At 46.3% G+C, this 24,562-nt stretch overlaps 1 protein-coding gene across 1 annotated transcript; it reads right to left on the reverse strand.

Annotated features, from left to right (window-relative positions):
• Window positions 1-980: 980 nt before the first annotated feature.
• ACTR10 (actin related protein 10) lies at window positions 981-12,810 on the reverse strand. Its single transcript, XM_082057569.1, has 13 exons — window positions 12,655-12,810; window positions 11,325-11,397; window positions 10,733-10,815; window positions 9,644-9,752; window positions 7,833-7,940; window positions 7,412-7,479; window positions 7,028-7,107; window positions 6,643-6,678; window positions 5,614-5,693; window positions 5,450-5,523; window positions 4,986-5,067; window positions 2,629-2,830; window positions 981-1,472 (listed from the first exon to the last, which is right to left on the reverse strand). Exons 1-13 carry the CDS (start codon window positions 12,729-12,731, stop codon window positions 1,291-1,293), a joined length of 1,254 nt encoding a protein of 417 aa, XP_081913695.1. The 5' UTR covers window positions 12,732-12,810; the 3' UTR covers window positions 981-1,290.
• Between the last annotated feature and the right edge of the window lie 11,752 nt (window positions 12,811-24,562).

Below are 24,562 nucleotides of genomic sequence, written 5' to 3' on the forward strand. Positions count from 1 at the left end.
AGAGAGCAGTGTAGGGGAAAGGGACCTGGGGGTCCTGGGGACAGCAGGGTGACCATGAGCCAGCACTGGGCCCTTGTGGCCAGGAAGCCAATGGGACCTGGGGTGGGTTAGAAGGGGGTGGTCAGTAGGTCAGAGAGGTTCTCCTGCCCCTCTGCTCTGCCCTGGGGAGACCACACCTGGAATCTTGTGTCCAGTTGTGGCCCCTCAGTTCCAGCAGGACAGGGAACTGCTGGAGAGAGTCCAGCGCAGCCACCAAGATGCTGCAGGGAGTGGAGCATCTCCCGTGTGAGGAAAGGCTGAGGGAGCTGGGGCTCTGGAGCTTGGAGGACACTAAAGGGCAACCTTATTAATGTTTGTAAAGGGTGAGTGTCAGGAGGATGGAGCCAGGCTCTTCTCGGTGACAACCAATGGTAGGACAAGGGGTAATGGGTTCAAACTGAAACGCAGGAGGTTCCACTTAAATATGAGAAGAAACTTCTTCCTGGTGAGGGTGGCAGAGCCTGGCCCAGGCTGCCCAGGGAGGTTGTGGAGTCTCCTTCTGTGCAGACATTCCAACCCGCCTGGACACCTTCCTGTGTAACCTCATCTGGGTGTTCCTGCTCCATGGGGGGATTGCACTGGATGAGCTTTCCAGGGCCCTTCCAATCCCTGACATTCTGGGATTCTGTGCACTCGTTTATAACTATTACATGGTTGAATTCCTTCTTGGAGGAGAGATGCTGGGCAAGTTGTTAGCTCAGCACAATGTGAGAGCTACCGGAAGAAGAATTCTCTGATAAAACTCTCAAAACAGGACTGTGTCCAGGTGAAATACTTGTCCAGCACCTTTGCTGAACTGCCCCATCCATTTTGTCACATGTGATTCAATAGTGGAGTATTTTAACAGAGAATTTATCAGAAAAGCTTCCATAGATGTTTCCCATAGTAGTCCACCCTTCATTCTTCTAAGCATATTTAAAATCACAGTATCTTAAAACCAATTCTCTCAACAATGCTCTTTACTGTACATATAAATAAGGAACAACTCAGTAGACTATAACTCACGATGGCACAGAATTTCTTCAGAAGAGGACAAAACAGCATAGGACTTGCCAGAGTTAAGCTTTTAAAGTATAACTGGGCATGGTTTTAAACAGTGTTAGTACCTACCACCATATTCCTCCAAAACATCCATATTTTTCATATTTAAGTGTTACACACAAGTTACTTAATTAAAAAAAAACAACAGTGCCAATGCATGTATATCTACTTGAAACAGATGAAGGGAATGGTTGTGTAGCATTGAGAAGCTTATTTCTCAGTAGAAAAAGCCCTCTTCATCAGAGGCGGGGGTGCTTTTCCGACATCAAACATCATTTCCAGTGGAGGATTATTAAGACAGCACCAGTCAGGTATACGGCCGGTCTGGCTGTAATATTCCTTGGACACAGACCTGCTCCCAAGTATGTCCTGAAGTGCTCCAAAAATGGCTCCTATATTATTGGGGTTAAAAGAAAAAAGACAGAAAAAGTTGCATTAACTTGATATAGTGAATTTCTTCTGCTTCTTCCCATCTTGACTCCCAACTATTCTTCTTCAGCTCTGTCTCAAAAATCAAAGGAATGAAAGGATCTAGCTGCTTTCCTCTTCAGTAGCCCAGCTAGTCCTAAAATTCATCTATTTATGTCCCTAAAAGTGACTGAAAACAAAGAATCACCTGCTTTGTGCTGAGAGCAAAACTGGCCTCACTGACCAAGAAAAAAAGTTTCCTGGAAGTGTTTATTTTAAGTACTTCAAACAAACCACCCTGTGCTTCAGGAAATTTCCTCTCTCTGAAACGGGTGTCACACAACACCCAGAACTTTACACACGCTGTGAGTGGATTCAGACGGCAGCAGCTGACGAGCTCTGCCAGGGAAGAAAAGGATCCGAGCACTTGGTGCGGAGAAATGATTCTTGTTTGCTAATCCTAAAACCTTTTGAGTCCACTTTTACAACTAATATCTGATAAACATTTACATTTCAATGTATGTGGAAAGAAAATCTACCTTCACGGCTAAAGTTAGTTCCTTATACATACCAGATGGGATTGGACTAGATGATCTTTTGAGGTCCCTTCCAATCCCTAACATTCTGTGAAAAGCATGAATTCTTATCAAGCTCAGAACCTTCCTTAAAAGAGTTCCAAGCCACAGAAATCCCTTCTTTTTCCCAACCAGCAGCCAAAATCCAGTGCTGAGTTGCTGGTTTTTGTTCTCAGCGCTTGTGCACAGCACAGGGAGTCAAAGCCTCTGGCCCCTCCACAGCTCCACAGTCAGTAATTCATCCTGTTTTTTAAATAAGCAGAACTTCCTACACGCAGGTCTCTGCTCTGCCTAATTGTTCACTGGTGCCACCGTATGTCGGTAGCCCTGTACTACACCTGGGACAACAACTCCTCTTCCACACCTTTTGTCACCTGTTTAAAGCTCCCGTAACCTCACTCTGCACCATTTCTTCCAGGAGGGTGTAACAATTCCACAGAGCTCCAACGCAGCTTGATCGCAACAGCTCACCTGAGTCTTCCCGCTATTTATTCATTACAAATCCCACTTGGAAGTTTTGTTCTCCCACTTTGTACCTTTGCTTAACAGCTGTTGTTGCTCTTACCTCCCAGCCAGGCCACACAGTTGGGTTTGGCAGGCGGAGTGTGAATTCTGAAGGTTTTAGTAGCAAGCGCTTCTTTGTATTTCGGTTTCTCTACCAGGTATCTGATTTCAGCCATGAGCCTGTGAAGGAATCCTGGCAACATCGCGGTGCCGCCAATAACCACCAAGTTCTCCGCCAGCTGCTTCCTGGTGTCTATGGGACACTAATGCAAACAGGAATAAAAAAAGTAACAAGAAGCAACTTAACTGCAGTCGCATGAACAAGCGTTCAAAGGTTTGTTAGAAATTCAGTCTCTCTACACACATCAACTGCTGTTTTCTCTTTGCTGAATCATGGCTGAAGTCCTTTCTCTAGACTTCCCAAGAAAACCAGGCTTAAGAAACTGCCTAGTCAAGGCTTACATGAGCCCAGTGTGGGTCCCCATAAAGCCCTTCAGGTGAGACAGGCACACTAAGGACAGAGGTATCGGTGACACTAATTCTCATGAGTTACAGAATCCCAGAATGTGAGGGATTGGAAGGGACCTAGAAAGCTCATCCAGTGCAAACCCCCCATGGAGCAGGAACACCCAGATGAGGTTACACAGGAAGGTGTCCAGGCGGGTTGGAATGTCTGCAGAGAAGGAGACTCCACAACTCCCCTGGGCAGCCTGGGCCAGTGTTCTGTTGCCCTTACTGAGAAGAAGTTTCTTCTCAAATTTCAGTGGAACCTCCTGTGTTCCAGTTTGAACCCATTAACCCTTGTCCTATCACTGGTTGTCACCGATAAGAGCCTGGCTCCATCCTCCTGACACTCCCCCTTTCCATATTGATCCCCAGGAATGAGTCCCCCCTCAGTGTCCTCTTGTCCAGCTCCAGAGCCCCAGCTCCCTCAGCCTTTCCTCACACGGGAGATGCTCCACTCCCTGCAGCATCTTGGTGGCTGCGCTGGACTCTCTCCAGCAGTTCCCTGTCCTGCTGGAACTGAGGGGCCACAGCTGGACACAAGATTCCAGGTGTGGTCTCCCCAGGGCAGAGCAGAGGGGCAGGAGAACCTCTCTGACCTACTGACCACCCCCTTCTAACCCACCCCAGGTACCATTGGCTTCCTGGCCACAAGGGCCCAGTGCTGGCTCATGGTCACCCTGCTGTCCCCAGGACCCCCAGGTCCCTTTCCCCTACACTGCTCTCTAACAGGTCATTCCCCAACTTATACTGGTTCTGGGACAAGATGTGCCAGAGAGAGGTGAAGCCTCAACCAGTGCTCTCAGAGAGGGAAAACTGTTACATATGTGATAGATTTTTTTGCTCCGTGTAGGAGAAAGGTGCTACAACGGCAGCAGAGAAGGTTTCTGCTGGAGCTTGCCTCAGGCATCATGTAACCCAACTAGAAGACACAATGGCATGAGAAAGCCACGCTTTGTGAATTCTGCCCCTCACAAGCGGATCTGTGCTATCCCTAGGAAAGAAAAATCCTCCTTGTCCAGCAGAAGCAACTGGATGCCATTTAACACTTGGAAATTCAACAATTGGTTTTTTCCTCTGGGCAAAGAGTGATGTAAGATAAGTGCCTGGAGGTACAGAGCTGAGTGGTGCAGGCACCCACATCTTATTAAACAATTTGTTTTCATAAGGAATTCTAATTTAAGTGTTCATCATGAAGTCCAAACCTACAGCTCTCCAATAAATTATGTCTCAGCAAACCAGTGGTATCAAGTGGTGTCAAGAACTACAGGAATTCAAATTTAATTAACATACATATGCCACCATATAATGAAAATTTCCATTTATAGTGGTTTTCTAACCCTTCTTTTCCTAAATATAATAAAAAAATGAAACATTTGTACAAGTCAAGAAAATGTTCCATAATGTATCTAATATACTGCCTGTAATAGACACGTCCAAATTAGTTTATTCTGCCTTAGGTAAACCAGCAGTCTGAAGGACTTGAAGCCCGACTCTTAGCAAAACACCTTGAAAAAAAGAAGGAACAGAATACCCGTGTCATTTCAGGTCAGCAGGGTAATTCCTGCACCACCAGGTATTAGCGCCTCCTTTGTCGTCGCCTATGTGGAACCTCACCCCCCAAATAAACATGAGCTAGTTTATTATCTTTGCTGAGGGGGGAGCACTGCTGAACCCCCCCAGACACTTTGCAGTATATCAAAGAGTAAAACAATACGATCGCGGGGTAGATGCCAGACGGTGACTTGCAACCCCACAGACATTCAACACGTGGCAGAACTTTAAGAGTCACTCTGCGCTGAACCCAAATCACAACCCGCAGTCAGAAGGGTGTTAGTCTAGAAAGAGTCATTTGTAACAGCATGTTCTGCAAGGCTGGACGCATTCAATAAATTGTTTATAATATAAAGACACCTGAATGAGTGAGTCTAAGATCAAAGTGGCAACCGATGTCTCTTCGTTATCCTGTTCAAACAGTATTTCAACGACGGAGTCTCTGTTGAAGATGAGAAATTATTGTTAATGAGAAGCAACATGTCGTTACGAGCTCACGCTCACCAACAGCAGGGCTGGAAATCACCACCCACTTCCTGCTGACAACATGTCATCACCCCTTCTTCTGTGCTGACACCCCGTTCACATCACTAAACCTGTCTCCCCATCCCGCAGTGATGCTGCATCTCTCAGCCCTCCAATCTCTTTGCTCCCACCTTCAACCACAAGCGCCCTGGAGAAGCTGACACCTCTCGTTATGGGCTTGCACTCTGCCCTGCACAAAGCCTTCATTTAAGAGACATTAAAAGCATAGGCAAGTGTTTCATTAAAATTCAAAATATATCTCCTTCTAACGATAAACACTCTGCTGTGGTGTTTCTCACCTGATGGAGCCAACTACATGGAGAATCTTTTCTCCATCTAAAGGATAGTCCACATCTGGAGGTGGTGAAGGACGCTAGAAGTAAAAACATACGTGCATTATTTGAGAGGCCAAAAAGGCGACGTCTGCTTCAAAAGACAAGGATGAGCTTCATTCTCCACCCACCTCGGCGCTGCCATCAATGTTGAACTTGGCTGCCTTGATTTTCAGCCCACGTTGGAGATCACTCACAAAACAAGTGCGGACTTCATGAAAGAGAACAAAGGGGCAGAAGAGAGACTTTGTTGGATCCTTTCACCACTGACATGGACAACAATTGTGCTTCATTTAGAGAACACACATCTCAGGCCCTTGCTGGTCTGAGACATTATCAAATAAATGCAAAGAAAACCAGCCTCTACACTTCAGCAGACTTCAGGTGTTATCTAGACCGTGAGTTTAAATGAATTTACACCGAAACTATGCTAGGATGGACAAGATTTATTTATCCAACAAGCTATGCAAGATTTAAAGACAGAGGCACGTTACTAATCGCACCTTCGGTTACCACCAGGTGCCAGGGGTTGACTGCACCGTCAAACACACCCCTGCGGGTCTTGCACCACGGCTTCAAATGAGACATGGCAGTGTGTTTAGCAAACAAGAGATGTCTTTTATACATAGTTTATTTTGTTTCAATGTTGACTTTAAGGCAAACTGAGCCATCCTAGTTAATTTATAAACAACATGAACTTAAAATATTCTTATGTCGTGATGTTAAGACTGCTTAAATGCTGCATCTGCAACCAAAGCATATATACGATAACAGGTTTTGAACATTCGATCTGGTGACTCTAAGCCCCATGTAGAACACACACTGTACACGTTATACCCAGAAAACAAATGTCAGTAGTTAAAAAAAGTGATAACAAGAGAACCTGACCCACTGATCACAGGATCAGTGCAGTACTGTGCTGGTTACCAAACGCATCTACGAGCTACATCTTGACAACACAAACCTGAAGGAGGAATTCAACATTGTTTTGGTTTTGCTTTCAAAGATCAAAACCACTCCAAGTTCTTCCAGTAGATAAGAAATATGATAAAGAGAGAAGGAAAAAGAAATTCCTAACTGTAAAATATTGCACATTTGTTATTATCGTACTCTACTGCACAATTTAATAAACTAGAGTTTTGTGAAGCAGAACATCTCACCTTTTATATCCTCTACTATGTCTTCTGGAACTGAGCCTGAAATAAGAAAAAATAACTTAGACCGTACGTTTTATAAGTAGAAAGAGAATTTAAGAATGAAACTAAGTTTGAATTACATTTAGTACAGTAAAGTTTCCCTTTGACAGCAGCTTTTAAAGATTTCCAAGTAAGAAAGAATATTAAGAATGGAAAAAAAATGTCCTCTCTCAGAACAGACTGAAAAATTCCTGCAGAAATTTTATCTCAGCCTTCATTCAAACCTACTGCTATGAGTGGTTTATCATAAAAAGAATGTTAAATACGAAGAAATAAATCATAACAATAGATCACATAGGATGGAGTGAATACTAAACTCATGTTATTCACTCCACCAGACGGACCTTACCCATGACAGACGGGAGGCTTTGTCCTTTGGCTAATCCGGTATCCACTGTGCACTTCTCCAACAGCTGACATTCCAGCTCCCTAAAACATTGCACAGCAAGCTCATTAAAGACACCTATTCACTTGGGCTGATTCTCTACGTTATGCTTAAGGGACAGTATTTATTCCCTTCTGCTACATTCTTCTAAATAGAAACTGAAGCAGATCTGATGTCCACAGATTTTACTATATTAACAAAAGCCAACCAGGGGTGACTTTACAAACCGAATGCTGTCACAGCGGTTATGATTTAAGTCATGCTCAACAGGAATCTCTGGTCATTAGTCAAAGATGAACTTTCACAAAGAGATCATGGCTAACCTGGAATGCATAACTGTGAACTTACTTGTGGATCGCCTTTCCTCCCAGAGGCAGAGAACCCCAGCAGCTCAGAATCGGAATTCCCTCATAAATCTATATGAAGATCAGGAAATTCTCCTTTTTTGTTATGAATTTTCAGTCTGCTGGAACTAAAGGCTTTTTTCCCCTCAGCTTTCTCTTGCATTAGCTATTGGTAACACTTTCTAATTGCTTTTCCCCAAAACTGATTTCTAGTATATAAAGGCTGGAGTTATGAAGCACCCTTCCCAAGTTTTGAGGGAACATGGATTTAGCACATGAACCGCAAAGAGATTCCCCAAGTCACGACATTTTACAGTCAAAAGCCAGACTGGATTGTCTGTTCCTGTTACATTTTAGCACACCTGAAGTCTCTAAAAAGACCAACTTATTGCTGAAAATGGTGTTTGTGTATTATTAAAGGATACAGGCAGCACCAAGCTTTCCGCATAGCCGCAGTCCAGCACCATGGCAGAATTGATCCCAAGTGTCAGGAGGGACATGAGATGACTTGGGGCAAACAAAACAGAAGGTACCTGCATGGAAACCAAAAGGAGAGTTGACAGAAGGGGGGGAAAGAAACAAGCCACCCAAAGCACCGATGCTTCCTCCAAATCTTATATTAAAAGCAAAACCCAAATGATCGTATCTAGAAGTATCCATTTTAAATTTCATTTTTAAGGTAGTATAGTAATGAACAAACCAGAACAGGATTCTAAACTTCACGTTCATCTTATTTGTGATACAAACCACTTCAGTACTAATTAATCTTGCAATGGGTTTGTAAGAAATGCAAGTGTTAACTACAAAACTCATCTTAAGTCATAGATCAGGTTTCTTAATGTCATTGTCATTGAAAAGAAATTAAAGAAATTAAACCACAGCTACTTGAAATGCTGTATAAAGACTTGAAGATGTGAACAAAGGTGCCAGAAAACCCCAGACATGTACCTTAGAAGAACACACTGGTGCACACAACTTCCCAACAGAAGATACTTAAAACACCTTCCGCAAAGCAATGTGTAAACTCAAGCCAAAATCACAAAATAATTACTTCCTTCTCCCAGATTTCCATAAATCAAGTTGCCTAGATGGTGACAGCTCCTCTTCTTGAAGTGTGAATGAAATGAGCAATTTCAATAAATTCTGCGTTTAAGTGCAAAATCAGAATCACAGAATGTCCTGAGTTGGAAGGGACCTCCAAGGATCATCGAGTCCAACTTCTGTCCCTGCGTATGACAACCCCAAAATTCACACCGTGTGTCTGATACTTAGCCCGGACACACAACTTATAATATTGATCCTGTATTAATATGCCAGTCTCTGCATAAAATGGAAATATTAGCCAGAGGGAATTAACCTCCCATCAGTATTAGTCTGTTTTTTAACACATCACAAAGTCCCTCAATTAAAATATGATTTTCCAAGTCACAAGTCTTTTTCAGCAACCAATTTTCAGGAGAGCGCTGTATCTAAGACATGTTTTTTCATGTAAGGGGATTAGGAAACAAAAAACCCTCCAAATCCCTCAAATCTTTCAGCAGTTTCAAGTCATCGGAAAATTTTATCAATAGTAGGAAAGAATTACGCTGAAGCTTAAGATGAGTTGGCACAGTGTGTGCTGGGAGCACAGCGAAGCCCTGCAGACAAACTAGCTTCACCACTTTTATAGAAGAACCTTAACCTTTGTTCTAGCTGAACTGGAGATGGATTCACCTTCCAAAACATTTCCCCTTAGAACTGAGCAAGAATTAGGTTCAATGTTTTCTTCAGAAAGGCCAGTTAAGCAGAGAAGATAATAAATTACACATAAGCTCTTCTCTAAATGAGCGGAGCCAGGGGCTAAATCACATGCCAGGCACAGATATCGACTGGTAGAAGTCATGAGATTTGCTGAGAGAGCACTAGCAAGGGTTGAAATATAAATCTGGCTTCAGGCAGCGCTCAATGGGGATTATTGGATCCGTCTGGAGCAGCGCAATGCGAGCTGTACTTTCATACGAGCCACAGAAACCTTTCGGATTCTTGTTAACAGCTCCTGTTCTGCAGCCTCATGAAGAATCAGAATGGAACAAAAACAGCCTGTAGTCCAATCTCCAAGTCCTACATCCCCAGACAACCATCAGTTTGATTTTCCATTCTTTTCATTTCTTTGTCCACATCTGGTAGTGATTCTAAGTAAAATTTCTACCGGCAAGTGCTACGCTGAGCACATCCAATAGTTCTATAAAACACGTACCTCAAAATGCTTGAAAAGGACCCTTGTGAGCGTGTCCCTGAAGTGGGAAGGGCACAGGACAGACTCTATGATCACAACACGGCGGTCTCGGGGATTCACCAACAGATGTCTAAAGAAGGCAAGACGTGTAAAACAAAACTGGTAAGTTAAAGCACGTATTACGAGACCTACCTTAAGTTCATATTCAAAAATCCTAAACTTTTGCATGTAGGTAGAACTTTCTACAGCAGATCACAAAGTCTTTTTCCCAAATTCTAAAAACCCAATGCTTTCCTAAAAGAAAGTCAGGAAACTGAGTTATGGAAAACAAGTTATAGAGTCAGCAGGCTGTCATTCTGAATACATTATCCATTTCTAAATCAATATAAAGAAATGCAAAAAAAGGCATAAACAATAGTCATTAATGACTTGCTCAATGTCATACGGTGTGTCCATAAAAGAGTGAGAATAACGATGTAGATTTTCTGATTCTAGTGGAAGAGGATGGAATTGTCCCAATTTCAATTAGAAAGTGGTGATTAAGGACAGGAAAAAAAACAGACATAAACCCACCCCAGGAGATCTGAGGCACAGAAATTAAGTATTGGTTTCCCTGTGCCAAGTGATGATTTTTACTGTGTAAAAATAAAGAATGGAAGTAAAGAGAAAAAACTAAGTCCCTCTTTATTATTCACTAATGGTACTAAAAATACAATAAAAAGATATATTAGTAAGATAAAAATATTCCAAATCACTGTCATGAGGAGAGTTCTGCACCGATGTAAGATGAGTTTCAGCCCTACCAAAATCAGTACAGCTCCTTCGACAATGACTTTCCCCTATCAAGTCCTTTACGAGTGTCACAGTTCAAAGGCAATTTATCAAATACTTTATAACTCCAGAGAGCAACCGATGCCGCAGGACACTAACTCTTTGTAACACAACCTGAATTTCGGCATCACTGAATTTCTCCTGCAAAGAATACAGCCAGACCTACAGAATCTTGTTTCTAATTTTGCCACAGCCTCCAGTCACACGTGTCAAACCTCCCAACGCACTCGGAAAAGAGCTGCAGAAGGTTTGAATAACTGACATCCAAGCATTTCTTACCTGAAATACAGCATATGGATAAATTCCTTCAGATATGAATAGAGCTCTTCTGTATTAATGTTGTACTGAACAACTTTGACAGGCTGTAAGGGAAAAATAACTAAAGTCAGCTTAAATACTAGGCAGTGATTACATATAAATAAATATATATATGATAATATGGTATATCTGAACATACATAATCCGACATATATGAAGAAACCCTGACTCTTGCCTGATTTGCTCTATGTCCTTAACAACGCTTCTCATAAACTCACCCTGTAACTAAACTCCAGGGTTTAATAATGCTGTTTTTTCACACTGCTAACTTATATCTACATTAGTTTTCCAAAGCTGCCATTCTATACTAAAAGGAAAAACAAAAGAGCTAGACAAAGCAATTCCTCGATAAGTACCCCAAATATAAGTGGCAGAGCTGATGAGAACCAATCACTATCGGTGTCGGTATCACGCTTACTTGTATATATTATAGTTACAATCTTTTAACAGCAGTTTTTATAAGATAATGAAAAATAGCTTATGATGGACAGAAAATGCATCTGAAAATTCTTTCTGTATCATAACATAGTTCAGGTAAAATAGTTTAATTTACCTTTGCGACATCGGGTTTCTTTATTTCACTAGGAATAATGCATCTTGGTCCCGTTTCTCCTGCAAACCCACACCTAAAAGACAACGTTGAAACCCTTATCATTTAAAGTCACTATTACATGCACAAAGGTTTTGTTATATCTCCTCCATAACCACACTGGAGCAATTGCCACGTAACGAAGCAAGTATAACTTCACATAAAACCAAGTTTCATAGTTTCACAGCCTTTTTAGGGCAGCAGAGACACCCTCGGGGATACAAGCAGGTAAATGCAACCACTCTAAAAAGAGCAGCACACATCTGCAGAGATGCTTTTCCTGCACTATAATCATTTTAATGTGTGCTGGCCGCCTCCCTGAGCAGGCCACTGAAACCCAAGGAGCATCAGCAGGGTATTTTAACCCCAACCACGGGGCTGCTTTGTTTAAACAGCCCCTTTTCCGTGAGGGCTGAGTGCACCTGTGACACAAGCGTGGGGGGAGCTGGGGGTTTGTCACACAGTGGGGTATTTCCACATGGGGCGGCAGAGGCACAGAGACATTTTTGGCCCATGACCTTTTGGTGAGACCCCACCCGGAGTCCTGTGTCCAGCTCTGGGATCCTCAGCACAGGACACACATGGACCTGCTGGAGAGGGGCCAGAGGAGCCACAGGAATGATGCGAGGCTGGAACAGCTCTGCTGGGAGGACAGGCTGAGAGAGTTGGGGTGTTCAGCTGGAGAAGAGAAGCTCCGGGGAGACCTTACTGTGGCCTTTCTGTACTTAAAAGGGGTTGATAAGAAAGATGGGGACAGACTTTTGAGCAGGGCCTGTTGTGACAGGACAAGGGGTGATGGTTTTAAACTAAAGGAGGGAGATTCAGGCTGACATGAGGAAGAAATTGTTGTCCCTGAGGGTGGTGAGAGCCTGGCCCAGGTTGGCCAGAGAGGTGGTGGCTGAACCATCCCTGGAGACATCCCAGGCCAGGCTGGACGGGGCTCTGAGCAACCTGAGCTGGTGAAGATGTCCCTGCTCATGGCAGGGGGGGCACTGGGGGAGCTGGGAAGGTCCCTTCAACCCAAACTGTTCTGTGATTCTACAAATTCCTAAACACCGAGCGTTTCTGCCACCACCTCGAGTTACACTCTGTTCGAATCTAAAACACGAGACTACAACATAAGTCTGTTACTGCCGCTTGGTACCACGCAGATCACCACAGAGAGACGTTGAGGGGGGACAACAAACCAAACCAAACCCCCACAAGCACAGTTATTCATCCCGCCGCAGGCCCGCCCCGCAGCCGCGCCGCTGGCCCCGCGGAGAGCGGCAGCCCCAGCGCGGGGAGCGCTCACTTGGTGAAGGCCTCGCCCAGGTCGATCACCACCGCGGTTTTCTCGCCGCCGCTGCCCAGACCCTCGTACAGCGGCATCGCGGCTCCGGCTGCTCCGCCAGCGCCACGGCGGGGCCTTCTTCCCGCGCGGCGCGATGGGGCCTTCCGCCTCCCCTGCGCGGCGAGCTGCCCGCGGCGCCTGCCTGCACACCCGCCGTCCCACCGCCCCCCTCAGCGCCCCGCCGCCGCTCGCCGCCCATTCCGCAGTGCTCCGAAGCTCAGCGAACGCCTCGGCGGCGGCGCTGTGTGCGGCGCGGCGCGGATTTCCCTCGGCTCCGCTGCGGCGGCGCGCTGGACACCCTGCGGGGGGGAAGAGCTGGTGAGGCCGTTGAGGGGCAGCGATGGCGGCGCCGCCGTGAGGAGTCGCAGCCGCAGGGCCGCTCTCACCCCAGCGGATGGCGGCGGGGACTCGGCGCCCGTCAAGGGGAAGCCATCCCGAAGCGGCCGTGCCGTAGGGACGCATCAATTCACATCGCATGGGGCCAAGATGATCTTTTGAGGTCCCTTCCAATCCCAAACATACTGTGAAGAGTCACCTGCGCCCTCCAACCCCCATCAAACGGACTTTTGCGGCCTCCAGAGCTCACCCCCCCGGCCCGGCGGTGTCTGCTCTGCTGCCGCCAAATTTAGTGCGAGAGGCGTTTAATAATGTGTCACTACCCACAGGGTGCAGTGTCCTTCCTCACAAACAGAAATAAAATGTCCCCAGGAGCAAGAAAAGCCCCATCACGGCTCCAAGAGGAGTGAAGACAGGAGTGTGATCATACACTGAGGACGGGAATAATAAACCCCACCGTGGTAACTTGTTTTGAAGAGCGGGTCACCTGTGCCTGGTAAACAGGTGGTAGAAGATGAGCTGTGGTGGGAGTCAGCTGGTGGGGTGGAATCATAGAATCGTTTCAGTTGGAAGAGACTCTGAGGATCATGGAGTCCAACCATAACCCAGCTCTGGCGCTGCCCCATGTCCCTGAGAACCTCATGTCCGTCTGTCCAACCCTCCAGGGATGGTGACTCCAGCACTGCCCTGGGCAGCCTGTTCCAATGCCCCACAGCCCTTTGGGGAAGAAATTGTTCCCACATCCAACCTCAACCTCCCCTGGTGCAACTTGAGGCCGTTTCCTCTGCTCCTGGCGCTTGTTCCTGGGGAGCAGAGCCCGACCCCCCTGGCTCCAAGCTCCTTTCAGGCAGTTCAGAGATCAGAAGGTCTCCCCTCAGCTCCTGTTCTCCAGCTGAACCCCCCAGGTCCCTCAGCCGCTCCCATCACACTTGTGTTCCAGGCTGATGTGAGCGCCGAAAATGTAATTTTAATTAGTTCAGTTTTAGCCATTTTGGGGAAAGTGGATTGTTGTGCCAATACAGCTGGGGTTTGCCTTGGTCTGTCTCTATTTTGAAAGGGGAAATATGTTGCTGTTCAGACTTTCAGAGTCATGGAGCTGCACCACAAGACACATTTTGCAAGGTTTGCGGTAATGCCGTGTTATTTCAAACCCTCAAGAAATAAGAGGCTGTCAAAACCAAGATCCTAACTCAGTTTTGGAGCAAAGAAAAAGCTGCGTTTGTCTGTGTGTATGTTCCCACATGTTGCAATTAAAGACTTTGGCCCAGTGTTGAAGCTTTAACCCCATCAAAGTTAGGAAATGTTAAGTTTTTCTAAATAATCTTCGTCTCTGTGTTATAGCTGAATGTCAGCTCGCTACAGGTGAGGTCAGTCACCACTTGTTTACAAGTTATTCGAGGTGTCTAAAATATGCAGCCTGCCTTAGATGGTGTTTTGGTCTTGGTATTTCTGGTCTGTATCTGCCACATTGTGGCAGCCCCTGAGTGTGACTTTGTGGGAATGGGTTCTACAGGTGGATCTGGGTGTGGATGGAGAGACAGTTACCCAAAAACACACGGAAGAGAGGAAAAGTACGCACCGAAAACTATGAGAGCATGTGTGCATGAGTGAAATGTGTGTTTAGTTATCTGCTGTTAATAATAACAGCTGGACTCTATTAATAGGAAGGGCTCAATCAATAAAAGGTGTTCTAATGAATATTTGTGATGCTGGTGGAGTTTATGAGAGATGTTGGCTACTGGAAGTGAAAATTTGGGGTCACTTGAGAAAGAGATTTCTAAGGCAATGCTTCCCCCACTCCCACCAACCCCCACCGGGCTTTCCCTCCTCCTTTCCCTGTGATAACCATGCCTGTAGAATCAGCTGCTCTTCAGGGATTTTGTATGTATGCCCAGGACTGTAACTCTGGCCCTGATCACGTCCCCAAAAGATCTGTCACACGGTATTTATATCAGCTCAGTGCACAGGACCCATTTCTTCTTCAGGAAGCAAAATAAATATTAAAAAAGCTATTAGCTGCTGAGCTGGGTCTGGACATTTGCTCGTTGCCAGACAGGCAAACCAAAGAGCCAAAGTGCCTCTGATGGAGCAAGAAGGTTTCAAGGTTGGCTGTTGTCACACGGGTGAGCTCTGTTGCCACAGAACCCCTGCTCCCCGAGCTGTGAGCCGCTGCTGGCAGTTTTAGACGCTGTACTTTTCGCGTAGGTGGTGGCAGTGCTGTTTGTCCCACATCCACACTTTCTATTTCGGATCTGTGAAGGTGGAGGCATGCGGGAGAGCGGGACGGCGAGTGGGAGCGAGGTGAGACACCGAAAGCTGTTGCTGCCGCCATCTGCTCTGTCGCCTGAGCAAACCTCTGCACTAGCCGGTTGTTGGACTAGCAGCTCTGCAGAACCCTTCTCTCTTCTGCTCCTGTCATGGCCTTGTTGTCTTCCCCCCTTCTGCTGTCCCTAAAGTCACCTGGGTCACGAAGTGGCATTGAGAGAGGAGAGGAGAGGAGAGGAGAAGGGAGAAGAGAAGAAGCGAGAGAAAGAAAGAGAAAGAGAAAAGAAGAAGAGAAAGAAGAGGAGAAGAAGGTTCATGTGTGTGCAGAGCAGGAGTGGAGGCTGAAGGTGCTGGAGGAGATGGGGCATCCTGGAAAGGCTCGGTATTATCTTGGTAGGAAGGCTCTACAGAGGGATCTGGACCAGCTGGATTGTTGGGCTGAGGCCAATTTTACGAGGTTCGACAAGGCCAAGTGCCAGATCCTGCACTTGGGTCACAACAACCCCAGGCAGCGCTACAGGCTCAGGGAAGAGTGTCTGGAAAGCTGTCTGGACATGTTGGTCAAGGACCAGCTGAACATGGGCCAGCATGTGCCCAGGTGGCCAAAAAGACCACCAGCATCCCGGCTTGTATCAGGAATAGTGTGGCCAGCAGGACCAGGGAAGTGATTGTGCCACTGTGCTGGGCACTGGGGAGGCCAAACCTCAAATCCTGGGGGCAGTTTTGGGCCTCTCACACCAAGAAACCCTTGAGGTGCTGGAGCGAGTGGAGAGAAGGGAACGGAGCTGGTGAGGGGCTGGAGCACAAGTGTGATGGAGCGGCTGAGGGACCTGGGGGGTTCAGCTGGAGAACAGGAGCTGAGGGGAGACCTTCTGATCTCTGAACTGCCTGAAAGGAGCTTGGAGCCAGGGGGGGTCGGGCTCTGCTCCCCAGGAACAAGCGCCAGGAGCAGAGGAAACGGCCTCAAGTTGCGCCAGGGGAGGTTGAGGTTGGATGTGGGGAACAATTTCTTCCCCAAAGGGCTGTGGGGCATTGGAACAGGCTGCCCAGGGCAGTGCTGGAGTCACCATCCATGGAGGGTTGGACAGACGGACATGAGGTTCTCAGGGACATGGGGTAGAGGTGGACTTGGCAGTGCCAGGTAAATGGTTGGATTTGATGATCTTAAAGTGGACCAAAACAGTTCTATGATCTGGAGCAAATGTGAGGAATACAGGCAGCGCAGAGGGAATGCAAGAAAGGTGTGAAGAAGGTGAACTCTGCAGGGAGAATCTTGTGGGAGACTCCTTGCAAAGCCCTTGTATCTGTCGTAAAGCTGTGACATCTCATCTCTGTCCCTCAGATGCCATCCCACACCTCACCATGCACTCTTCATACGACCCATCTCCAGTGCGTTCTGGAGTAGGAGGAATCATTGCCAAGGCAGCAGCAGAGGATGCTGACACATGAAAAGATAAACAAACAAAACCCTGTAGCAATTAAACACTGACACAGAGTTCAAATTGCCGTATGATTTTGTGCGGTTTGATATTTTTAATGTTTTTTAAAACTATTTTTTTTAATGGTGTGTATTTTGTGACCTTCCAGAATACGGAAATGCAGCTGAACTTTAAATCATATGAAAACAACGATGCCTGGAAACGTGTTTAAATGTAATTCTCACAACAGAGCATTAACTCTGCCGTGTTTGAGCAACATCCTGAAGAATGCGTGTTCAGTTAGAGTCACACCTGACCGAGCTGGGAGTTCTATTCAAGAAACTTGATTTGGGCTTTCTGTCAAGGAAACAATCCCAGAATTTCCCAGGTTCTCCTGGGGAAATTCCGATTGAACACAAGAGGAGAATTTTTCACAATGACAACAATTAGCAATTGGAATAATGTCTCCAGGGAAGTGGTGATTCCCCAACACCGGACATTTCTAAGGTTCAGCTGGTCCACCTGCATATGGTACCTTACTGTGCTATAATGACATGTTTACAATGCTATGTTTTAAATGCAGCGTTTCATGTAAAAATAATTACATAGATATATTTTTTAGAAATCACAGGCTCTCCTTGAAATACACAGCCCATTGCTTCCTCCTAAATGTATTATTGCTTGGTTGGCAAAGAGTTTGCTGCTAATCACATCAGCGTCTTTATAGTCCATCGGAAATCTTTTCTTAAATTAGATTAATCAATCACAGTTAACATGAGTTCTGAAATGCAAGCTGCAGCTTAAAAGTGGCTTAATTTAATGGATGGTCTTTCCAGAGCCGAGCAGTTATTGATAACAGAAGCCAGAGACTTAGAGATGTGCCAGGGTTTCATAACAAAATCCATCCACGCCGTGCGGGTTTAATCAAGGAAGCCACTTGCATAATGTGCAAAGCGCTCCCCCGAATATGTAACTGTTGAAGAAACAGATGGTGATGCTAACCCGTAAGAATCCGGCTATAAATACATTCAAAATAACAATACAAATGAAGAGAATTATTCACAGTGTAAGGAGATGGCGGGACAATTAAGCCAGCTAGTAAGCAGAAGGCCGAGGGGAATAAAAAGCAGGGTCTCCCTGTACAAGAAAACAATTATTCCCCAAATGCAGCTGGTTCCTGTAACTCTTGGGAGCAGTGGTGTCCTCTGCCAAGCGAAGAAGAGGTTGCATAACTCTGTAAAAATACGAGGGATGAAGAGCAGCCCATTGAAACCAGTGAAAACTCTTCAGTTTATTTCAGATGTATAGAACAGTTGATTTTGGCTAATGCAGCCCTTTCCTTTTTTTTTTCCTTTCTTTTCTTTCAAGACTCTGTTGGTATTCAAGCCACTGGCAGCAAAAACCCTTTTCAAGTCTCCTGCGGACGCGTTATTGTCACCGAGCGGCGGTGGAAGCGACGCTGGTACCTCGAGGTGGCAGCTACAGAACTACCCGGAGGGTTAAAAGGGAACATTTTTCATCAAGAAAACGACTTTTTCCGTACAAGTGCTGCAATCCGGCAGCTCTCAGTTGAATTAATCCCTGCAGTGCACTTGCAAACATTGCAAACATAAAAGAATGTGTCCTGCAGCATCAACACTGCAGGCCCGAGCGGCTCCGGCGGGGCCGCATCACGCCCGGCTCGTATTATTCTGTTCCCTTTAATGCCGAAATGCCTCCCTGGAACCCCGCAGAGCCGCGGATTTCAGCTCAACCCTATGCATATTTCAACAGCAAGCCATTCTTATTTTTAATTGGTCATAAAATAAACACTCTTTGGTGTCCCCACATCAGGTGGCTTGATTTTAAGCCTCTATAATCCCTATATACAGGCTAACTGAGGCACGCACCCCGGTTTTCTCACAAAATCAGATAGTTGTGTGCTTAGGCCCAGCTTTAGATGTAATAAAAGAGCAATTTCTCAGAGATCTCTTGTAGCTTCTGGAGCTCACAGAGTGTTTCCTCACCTTTTTCCAGCACAGGGGTTCAAGGGGATCTACTTCTCAGTGCTCTGAAAGGAGAAAGAGCAAGAAAACCTGTTGTCTTTCTGCTGCTTGGGGTTCTTCTTAACCTGGGTCCTGCTGTAGGATTTCAGTGTAATTGGTCTGAATATTTCCAACACAAAAATGTGTATTTCTCTGCTCATAACCACCCCCAAAAGTTGTCTGTACTACCCTAAAAATCCCCCGAAAGGGGAATAATGAAAACACTGGTGGTGTCTGGATGGAGAGCATCACTGTTTCATGCTAAAACATAGTTCACCTCCCACCCAGGTGTCTTGATGCAGTGGGTCACCCCCGGCAAAGACCCCGTTTGTCCCCGTGGTTGGGGACTTTCAGCCCCACGGCGTTAGTTTAGCGAGTGGTGGAGTTTCGGCATGAAACCGCCTTTATTTAAAACCTGTGGATTCAGGGGGTCGGTTTAACTTCCACATTTTGAGAAGCAAAAGAAAGCTGAAGTTTTCAAAGGGTATTCAAAGGGTATTATCTGAACAAGTATTTAAGATGATGGAGAAGCAGAGGGTTTAATGCCAGAACAGTGCTTAGGCTTAGCTTGCTTTGGGGTGGCGTGTCAAGCGCGTCTTTTATTGTCAGCCTAATTTTGTAGCGGAGTATGTAGGACGGGGGGAAAAAATATCCGAGCGCTACAGGGAATTGACAGGCGGTTCAGATTTTAGCTGAGGTTCCAATATGCAAAGGGATGGCTTCCTCAGCACTTTATTTCTGGGAAAATTGCACTAGGTGGTGTCCGTCGGTATTACCTGTGTTGATTTTGCTCAAGGATGCTGTGATGCGGCCGTGGAGGTGAACGCTGGTCCTCCCGGGCTGCGTTCCCAGAGCGAGCGCGGCCGATCCCTGCGACCTTGGAGCAGCCAGCACAAGCCTGGTTTCTCCTTTGAAAAGCAGCGGTGTAAAAATGGCACTTTCCTACTCAGCAGATCTGGTTGCTGCGCGCTCTCCGAGTCACATCTGCTGACTGCGGTGACAAGAATAAGTTCTTATGGCTCTCCTGCCCTGTGAGCGCTGCAGAACCGCGAGGGCTGGGGAAGCAGAAGCTGGGTCCTGCGTCTCCTTGTAGGGCTGATTTCTCTCAATCACAGCCAGCAGAGGGGCTGCCCTGGCATCTCTTGGCCTTGCAGAGTTTTGCTGTTCGTGCCAGCAGTGAGGAACGTGGCAAAAGAAAGGAACCCAGCTTGATTCCGTTAAGATGACACGCCAGAAGGCTGTGCTGCCATCCAGAGACCTGGACAGGCTGGAGGGTTGGGCAGGGAAAAATGTAATGAAATATAACAAGGGAAACTGTAGAGTCTTGAATCTGGGCAGGAACAACCCCGGGTTCCAGTATAAGTTGGGGAATGACCTGTTAGAGAGCAGCACAGGGGAAAGGGACCTGGGGGTCCTGGGGCAGCAGGGTGACCATGAGCCAGCACTGGGCCCTTGTGGCCAGGAAGCCAATGGTACCTGGGGTGGGTTAGAAGGGGGTGGTCAGTAGGTCAGAGAGGTTCTCCTGCCCCTCTGCTCTGCCCTGGGGAGACCACACCTGGAATCTTGTGTCCAGTTGTGGCCCCTCAGTTCCAGCAGGACAGGGAACTGCTGCAGAGAGTCCAGCGCAGCCACCAAGATGCTGCAGGGAGTGGAGCATCTCCCGTGTGAGGAAAGGCTGAGGGAGCTGGGGCTCTGGAGCTGGACAAGAGGACACTGAGGGGGGACTCATTCCTGGGGATCAATATGGGAAGGGGGAGTGTCAGGAGGATGGAGCCAGGCTCTTCTGGGTGACAACCAGTGACAGGACAAGGGGCAATGGGTTCAAACTGAGACACAAGAGGTTCCACTTAAAGATGAGAAGAAACTTGTTCCTGGTGAGGGTGGCAGAGCCTGGCCCAGGCTGCCCAGGGGGGTTGTGGAGTCTCCTTCTGTGCAGACATTCCAACCCGCCTGGACACCTTCCTGTGTAACCTCATCTGGGTGTTCCTGCTCCATGGGGGGATTGCACTGGATGAGCTTTCCAGGGCCCTTCCAACCCCTGACATCCTGGGATTCTGTGATTCTGTGATTTCATTTTACTGCAGATGGCATTTATCGTGTTTGCAGTCAGAGGAAAACGGAATCTGGTCATCTGTGGCATTATTACATTTGAAATAATTAATTGGCCATAAACTTCCTGGTATCTTTTTCAAAGTGGACTTGTTTTAAATGTATTTTCCCCTCTGTAGGAGGGGATGCTGTTCTCATTTTCCCTGAATTAGACTCATTTCTCCTCCATTCCAATGACTACTGTTTAATGGGAAGAACAGGTCCCCTTCAAACAAGTGCTACCAGCTGTTGTAAAGGTGAATTGTAAAGCACAAATACAGATGGAGATGTGCACTGATTTATGTGCTGGGTGTCCCAAATATCCAATTTGGGAAAGTCATTCAGGAGCAAAATTAATGTTAACTATTTTAAAATTGCCTTTACCTTCTGTGGCATGTCCTGACATACTTAGGAGAGCTGATACCATCTCATCACAGGTGCCAGGAGTAGCACCATAAAATGCAGTATTCTGATGTCAGGACAAGGATTTTTTAGTTCATTTTATACATACCAAATGTGTTTTCATGAGTATTTTTAAGTGACTCCGTCTCTTAATTAGGACTTTTTAGTTTGCGCAATAAGCTGCAACAGGAATACCACCTTTTAAAGAAATGCATTATGTTATTAATTTATAAAGCAGAGTTTGCTGCTATAATAATACACAGATGATACATGGGAGTGTGACAAAAGTTAGGTATCGTCATTTCCATTTTATGTCAGGGGAGATGAATGCGGAGAGCAGCGCGGTTTGGTTTGGAAAATCATCTCACAAGTCAGAGGCAGGAATGGGACGTGCGTCCCGCGGTGTTTTTGTCACCTACGCTACCCGCGTGGAAGAATAAACCAGCTTACAGCAGAATTTAAGCTCCGAATTTCACCCGAGGGCATTTCTTGAAGGACGAGGCCAGCAGAGGGTGGCACTGAAATGTCTCGAGCCAGAGCACTGACAAGAAGGGAAAGGAATGGATGTTTCTTACCTTGCTGTGGAAGTGGGGCCCGTTTTACTTGGTTATAGATACGCTCTGCAGGATACTGAGCCCAGTTAAAAATGAGTATTTCCAATTAATAGAGCATAGAAATGAAAAACAAAGCAATGCTCTCAAGTGATTTCTGATTTCTGCCTCTTCCATCCTTCTTTCACTCTGCAGATTTTTGTTGTCGATAATGCAAAAGCCCGTGATTTTGGCAGGGAATGCGGGGTAGAGAAACTTGCAAGCGTATGGGGAATTTGCAATTTCAGATACGGAAGAAAACACAGATAACTGTCTATTTTGGTTACCGTGATTACCAGTGAAATCTTTAACCTTGAGAGTACACAGGGCCCATCTGGGTTCAGAGTCAGTCAATGACAAGGGGGAAGCGAGAACCTCTCCAATCTATTAAGTGCTCTGCGCCTCTTAGAGAACAGCAGAGCATCACTTACACACGCTTTACATTTTAAATACACATCCTGATCATTTTAAAGGTTGGATAGAAAAGAGGTTGAAATCAATACCCCTCATTCTGAACCCCAGGTCAACTGGAAGGGGTGGATTTTGTAGCTACTAATGCTGAGCCTGGTGGACTCGTCACCCAGGGCTCTAATTTCTGGCAGGGGGGTCCCTGTTTTCCTGCCCATGTCCCCGCACACGGGTGGCTGAGCAGCTTGGGAATCAATGCCTGACCCGCCACAACGTGTGCAGCGCTGCGTTGGAAAATAAGCCCTCATTGATTGTGGTTTGCTGGAAAGAATTCAGTGGATGAACCCGCGGAGAGGTTCGGGTGCCTAAGCTGGGGGTTAATGGTGTTTCAAATGGCCACAAAAACGCAGCTCTTACCTTTTCCTTTCCCCTCTGCTCTGTGTCCCTTAGAGGAGAGAGTAAACATCCTTTGTTTCACATATTTTTATATATATATATATTTTTTTTTAGAAAGAAGCAGCAGCACCAGACACATTGATTTATGAATAATTCCCCAGATTTTACAACTCATAGATGCAAAGCCAGATGGGACTATTCACATCGTTTTGTCTGACCGTTTGCTCCACCAAGCCTAACTCCGAAGCTCTTTCTGATGCCTTTTGCCAATGATGGCCTTTATTGCTGATACAGGCATTTTTACACTTTATTTTCAACTTATGCAGAGCTTAGCAATATTACTCCGAAAGAAATTGCCTTGACCTACAACAAATCTGGCTTTGAAAAGTTTGAGTATTGGATGCAGGATGCTACCAAAATGAATTGGGTTGGTTCCAGTTTGGTTGAAATCCAGTAGCAAACACTCGATTTCTCTGAAATTAGCTAGGTGAAACACTGAGGTAAGTTTAGCAGAGGGAACAAGCCACTAGTATAAACATTTTTTTTTCCGTGAGCATAACAAACGGGAAAAAAAGAACAATTTATTGATGAGGAATATCTTGGTTTTCCTCAATAAGTTATGTTCATAGAATTATCAAATGGTTTGGGTTGAAGGGCCCTTCCCAGCTCCCCCAGTGCCCCCCCTGCCATGAGCAGGGACATCTTCACCAGCTCAGGTTGCTCAGAGCCCCGTCCAGCCTGGCCTGGGATGTCTCCAGGGATGGTTCAGCCACCACCTCTCTGGCCAACCTGGGCCAGGCTCTCACCACCCTCAGGGCAACAATTTCTTCCTCATGTCCAGCCTGAATCTTTAGTTTAAAACCATCAGCGCTTGTCCTATCAAATGGACATTGTTTTTCTAGAGAGCCCAGTGTTTGACAGCTAAAAGCAGGTTAAATCTTACTCTGTTACATGAATGAAAAAACAAGCAAACCTAATTTTATGAATTATTATAACTAGAGGTAAAGAGATATTCTCTAATGTGGTCCATGTGGTAGAAGACATTCACAAAGTCATGATTTTGTCTCTCCTATATCCTCCCCCTGTTCCCTCCTAGCAAACCCTCATCAGATCTCCCCACCCCATCCATCTCCTCCTTTGAATGTTCATTAGTTTTGGGCTCTTCTCACCTGTCCCTGCCTGCACAAACGCTTTGCACCTGCTGCAGCTCCGCTCTGAGCGCCTCATTGCCCGAGACCAGCTATAAAACCCTGTGTGTGCACAGCTGGGGCTTTATGGTGCCCTTGACTCCAGGCTGAAGCCAGAGGAAGCCAAGCTGGTGTCTTCTCCTGGTTTTTTGGAGGCAGGGTATGGTCTTTTGAGCTGCTTGATGAGGTGATGTGCGCTACAGAACCTGATGGTGTAAATGTTTTTTATTGTTAGACTAGCTGTGGGATTCCTGATGGAAAAAAATCCAAACAGGTGGGAGGAGGAGACCAGGAGTAAAACTTGTTTATTGTTCTTTCTCTCTGGCCAAATAGGTGCTTAAAACAAAGCAACAACAACAAAAAAAGGAAGCTGTTTCAATGCATGTGTGGGATGCTCTTTAAGAAGTCATCCTCCTTTGCAGGGCCAGTATTAGAGGAAGGTGACCTCTGCAGCTGAAAATACTGGAGGAGAATGTGTAATAGCTGGAAAACTACTAACAATGCTGTAGGCCTTGCTTTTGTATCTTCTTGTAAGCAAAGAGGGAGCCTCGGGTTAGACCCTGAGCCCGGCTTGCGGGGCAGAGCTGGGTGCGCGGGCTGAGGCTCAGCCTCGGGTGCTGCAACTTCTTTGTTTTTCATTTTGGGAAACTCAGCGGCAAGAGGCGGCTGCGGGCGCGCTGTGCCAAGCGCTGCGGCTGGAGCACAAAACCCACCGAGGGGAGGCGGGAACCGGCGCCCGGGCGGAGCGGAGCGGC

Source organism: Streptopelia decaocto (assembly GCF_964273445.1).
Source record: "Streptopelia decaocto genome assembly, chromosome: 7".
NCBI classification, from domain to species: Eukaryota; Metazoa; Chordata; class Aves; order Columbiformes; family Columbidae; genus Streptopelia; species Streptopelia decaocto.

What these genes read in the sequence shown, in the direction of transcription:
- ACTR10 (XM_082057569.1), bottom strand. Translation starts at nt 12,731, where the DNA reads ATGCCGCTGTACGAGGGTCTGGGCAGCGGCGGCGAGAAAACCGCGGTG. An exon ending in AGAAACCCGATGTCGCAAAG is followed by an intron (nt 10,816 to 11,324) that starts GTAAATTAAACT and finishes TTTCCCTTACAG; the next exon opens with CCTGTCAAAGTTGTTCAGTA. An exon ending in CATAGTAGAGGATATAAAAG is followed by an intron (nt 5,694 to 6,642) that starts GTGAGATGTTCT and finishes TCTTTCATGAAG; the next exon opens with TCCGCACTTGTTTTGTGAGT.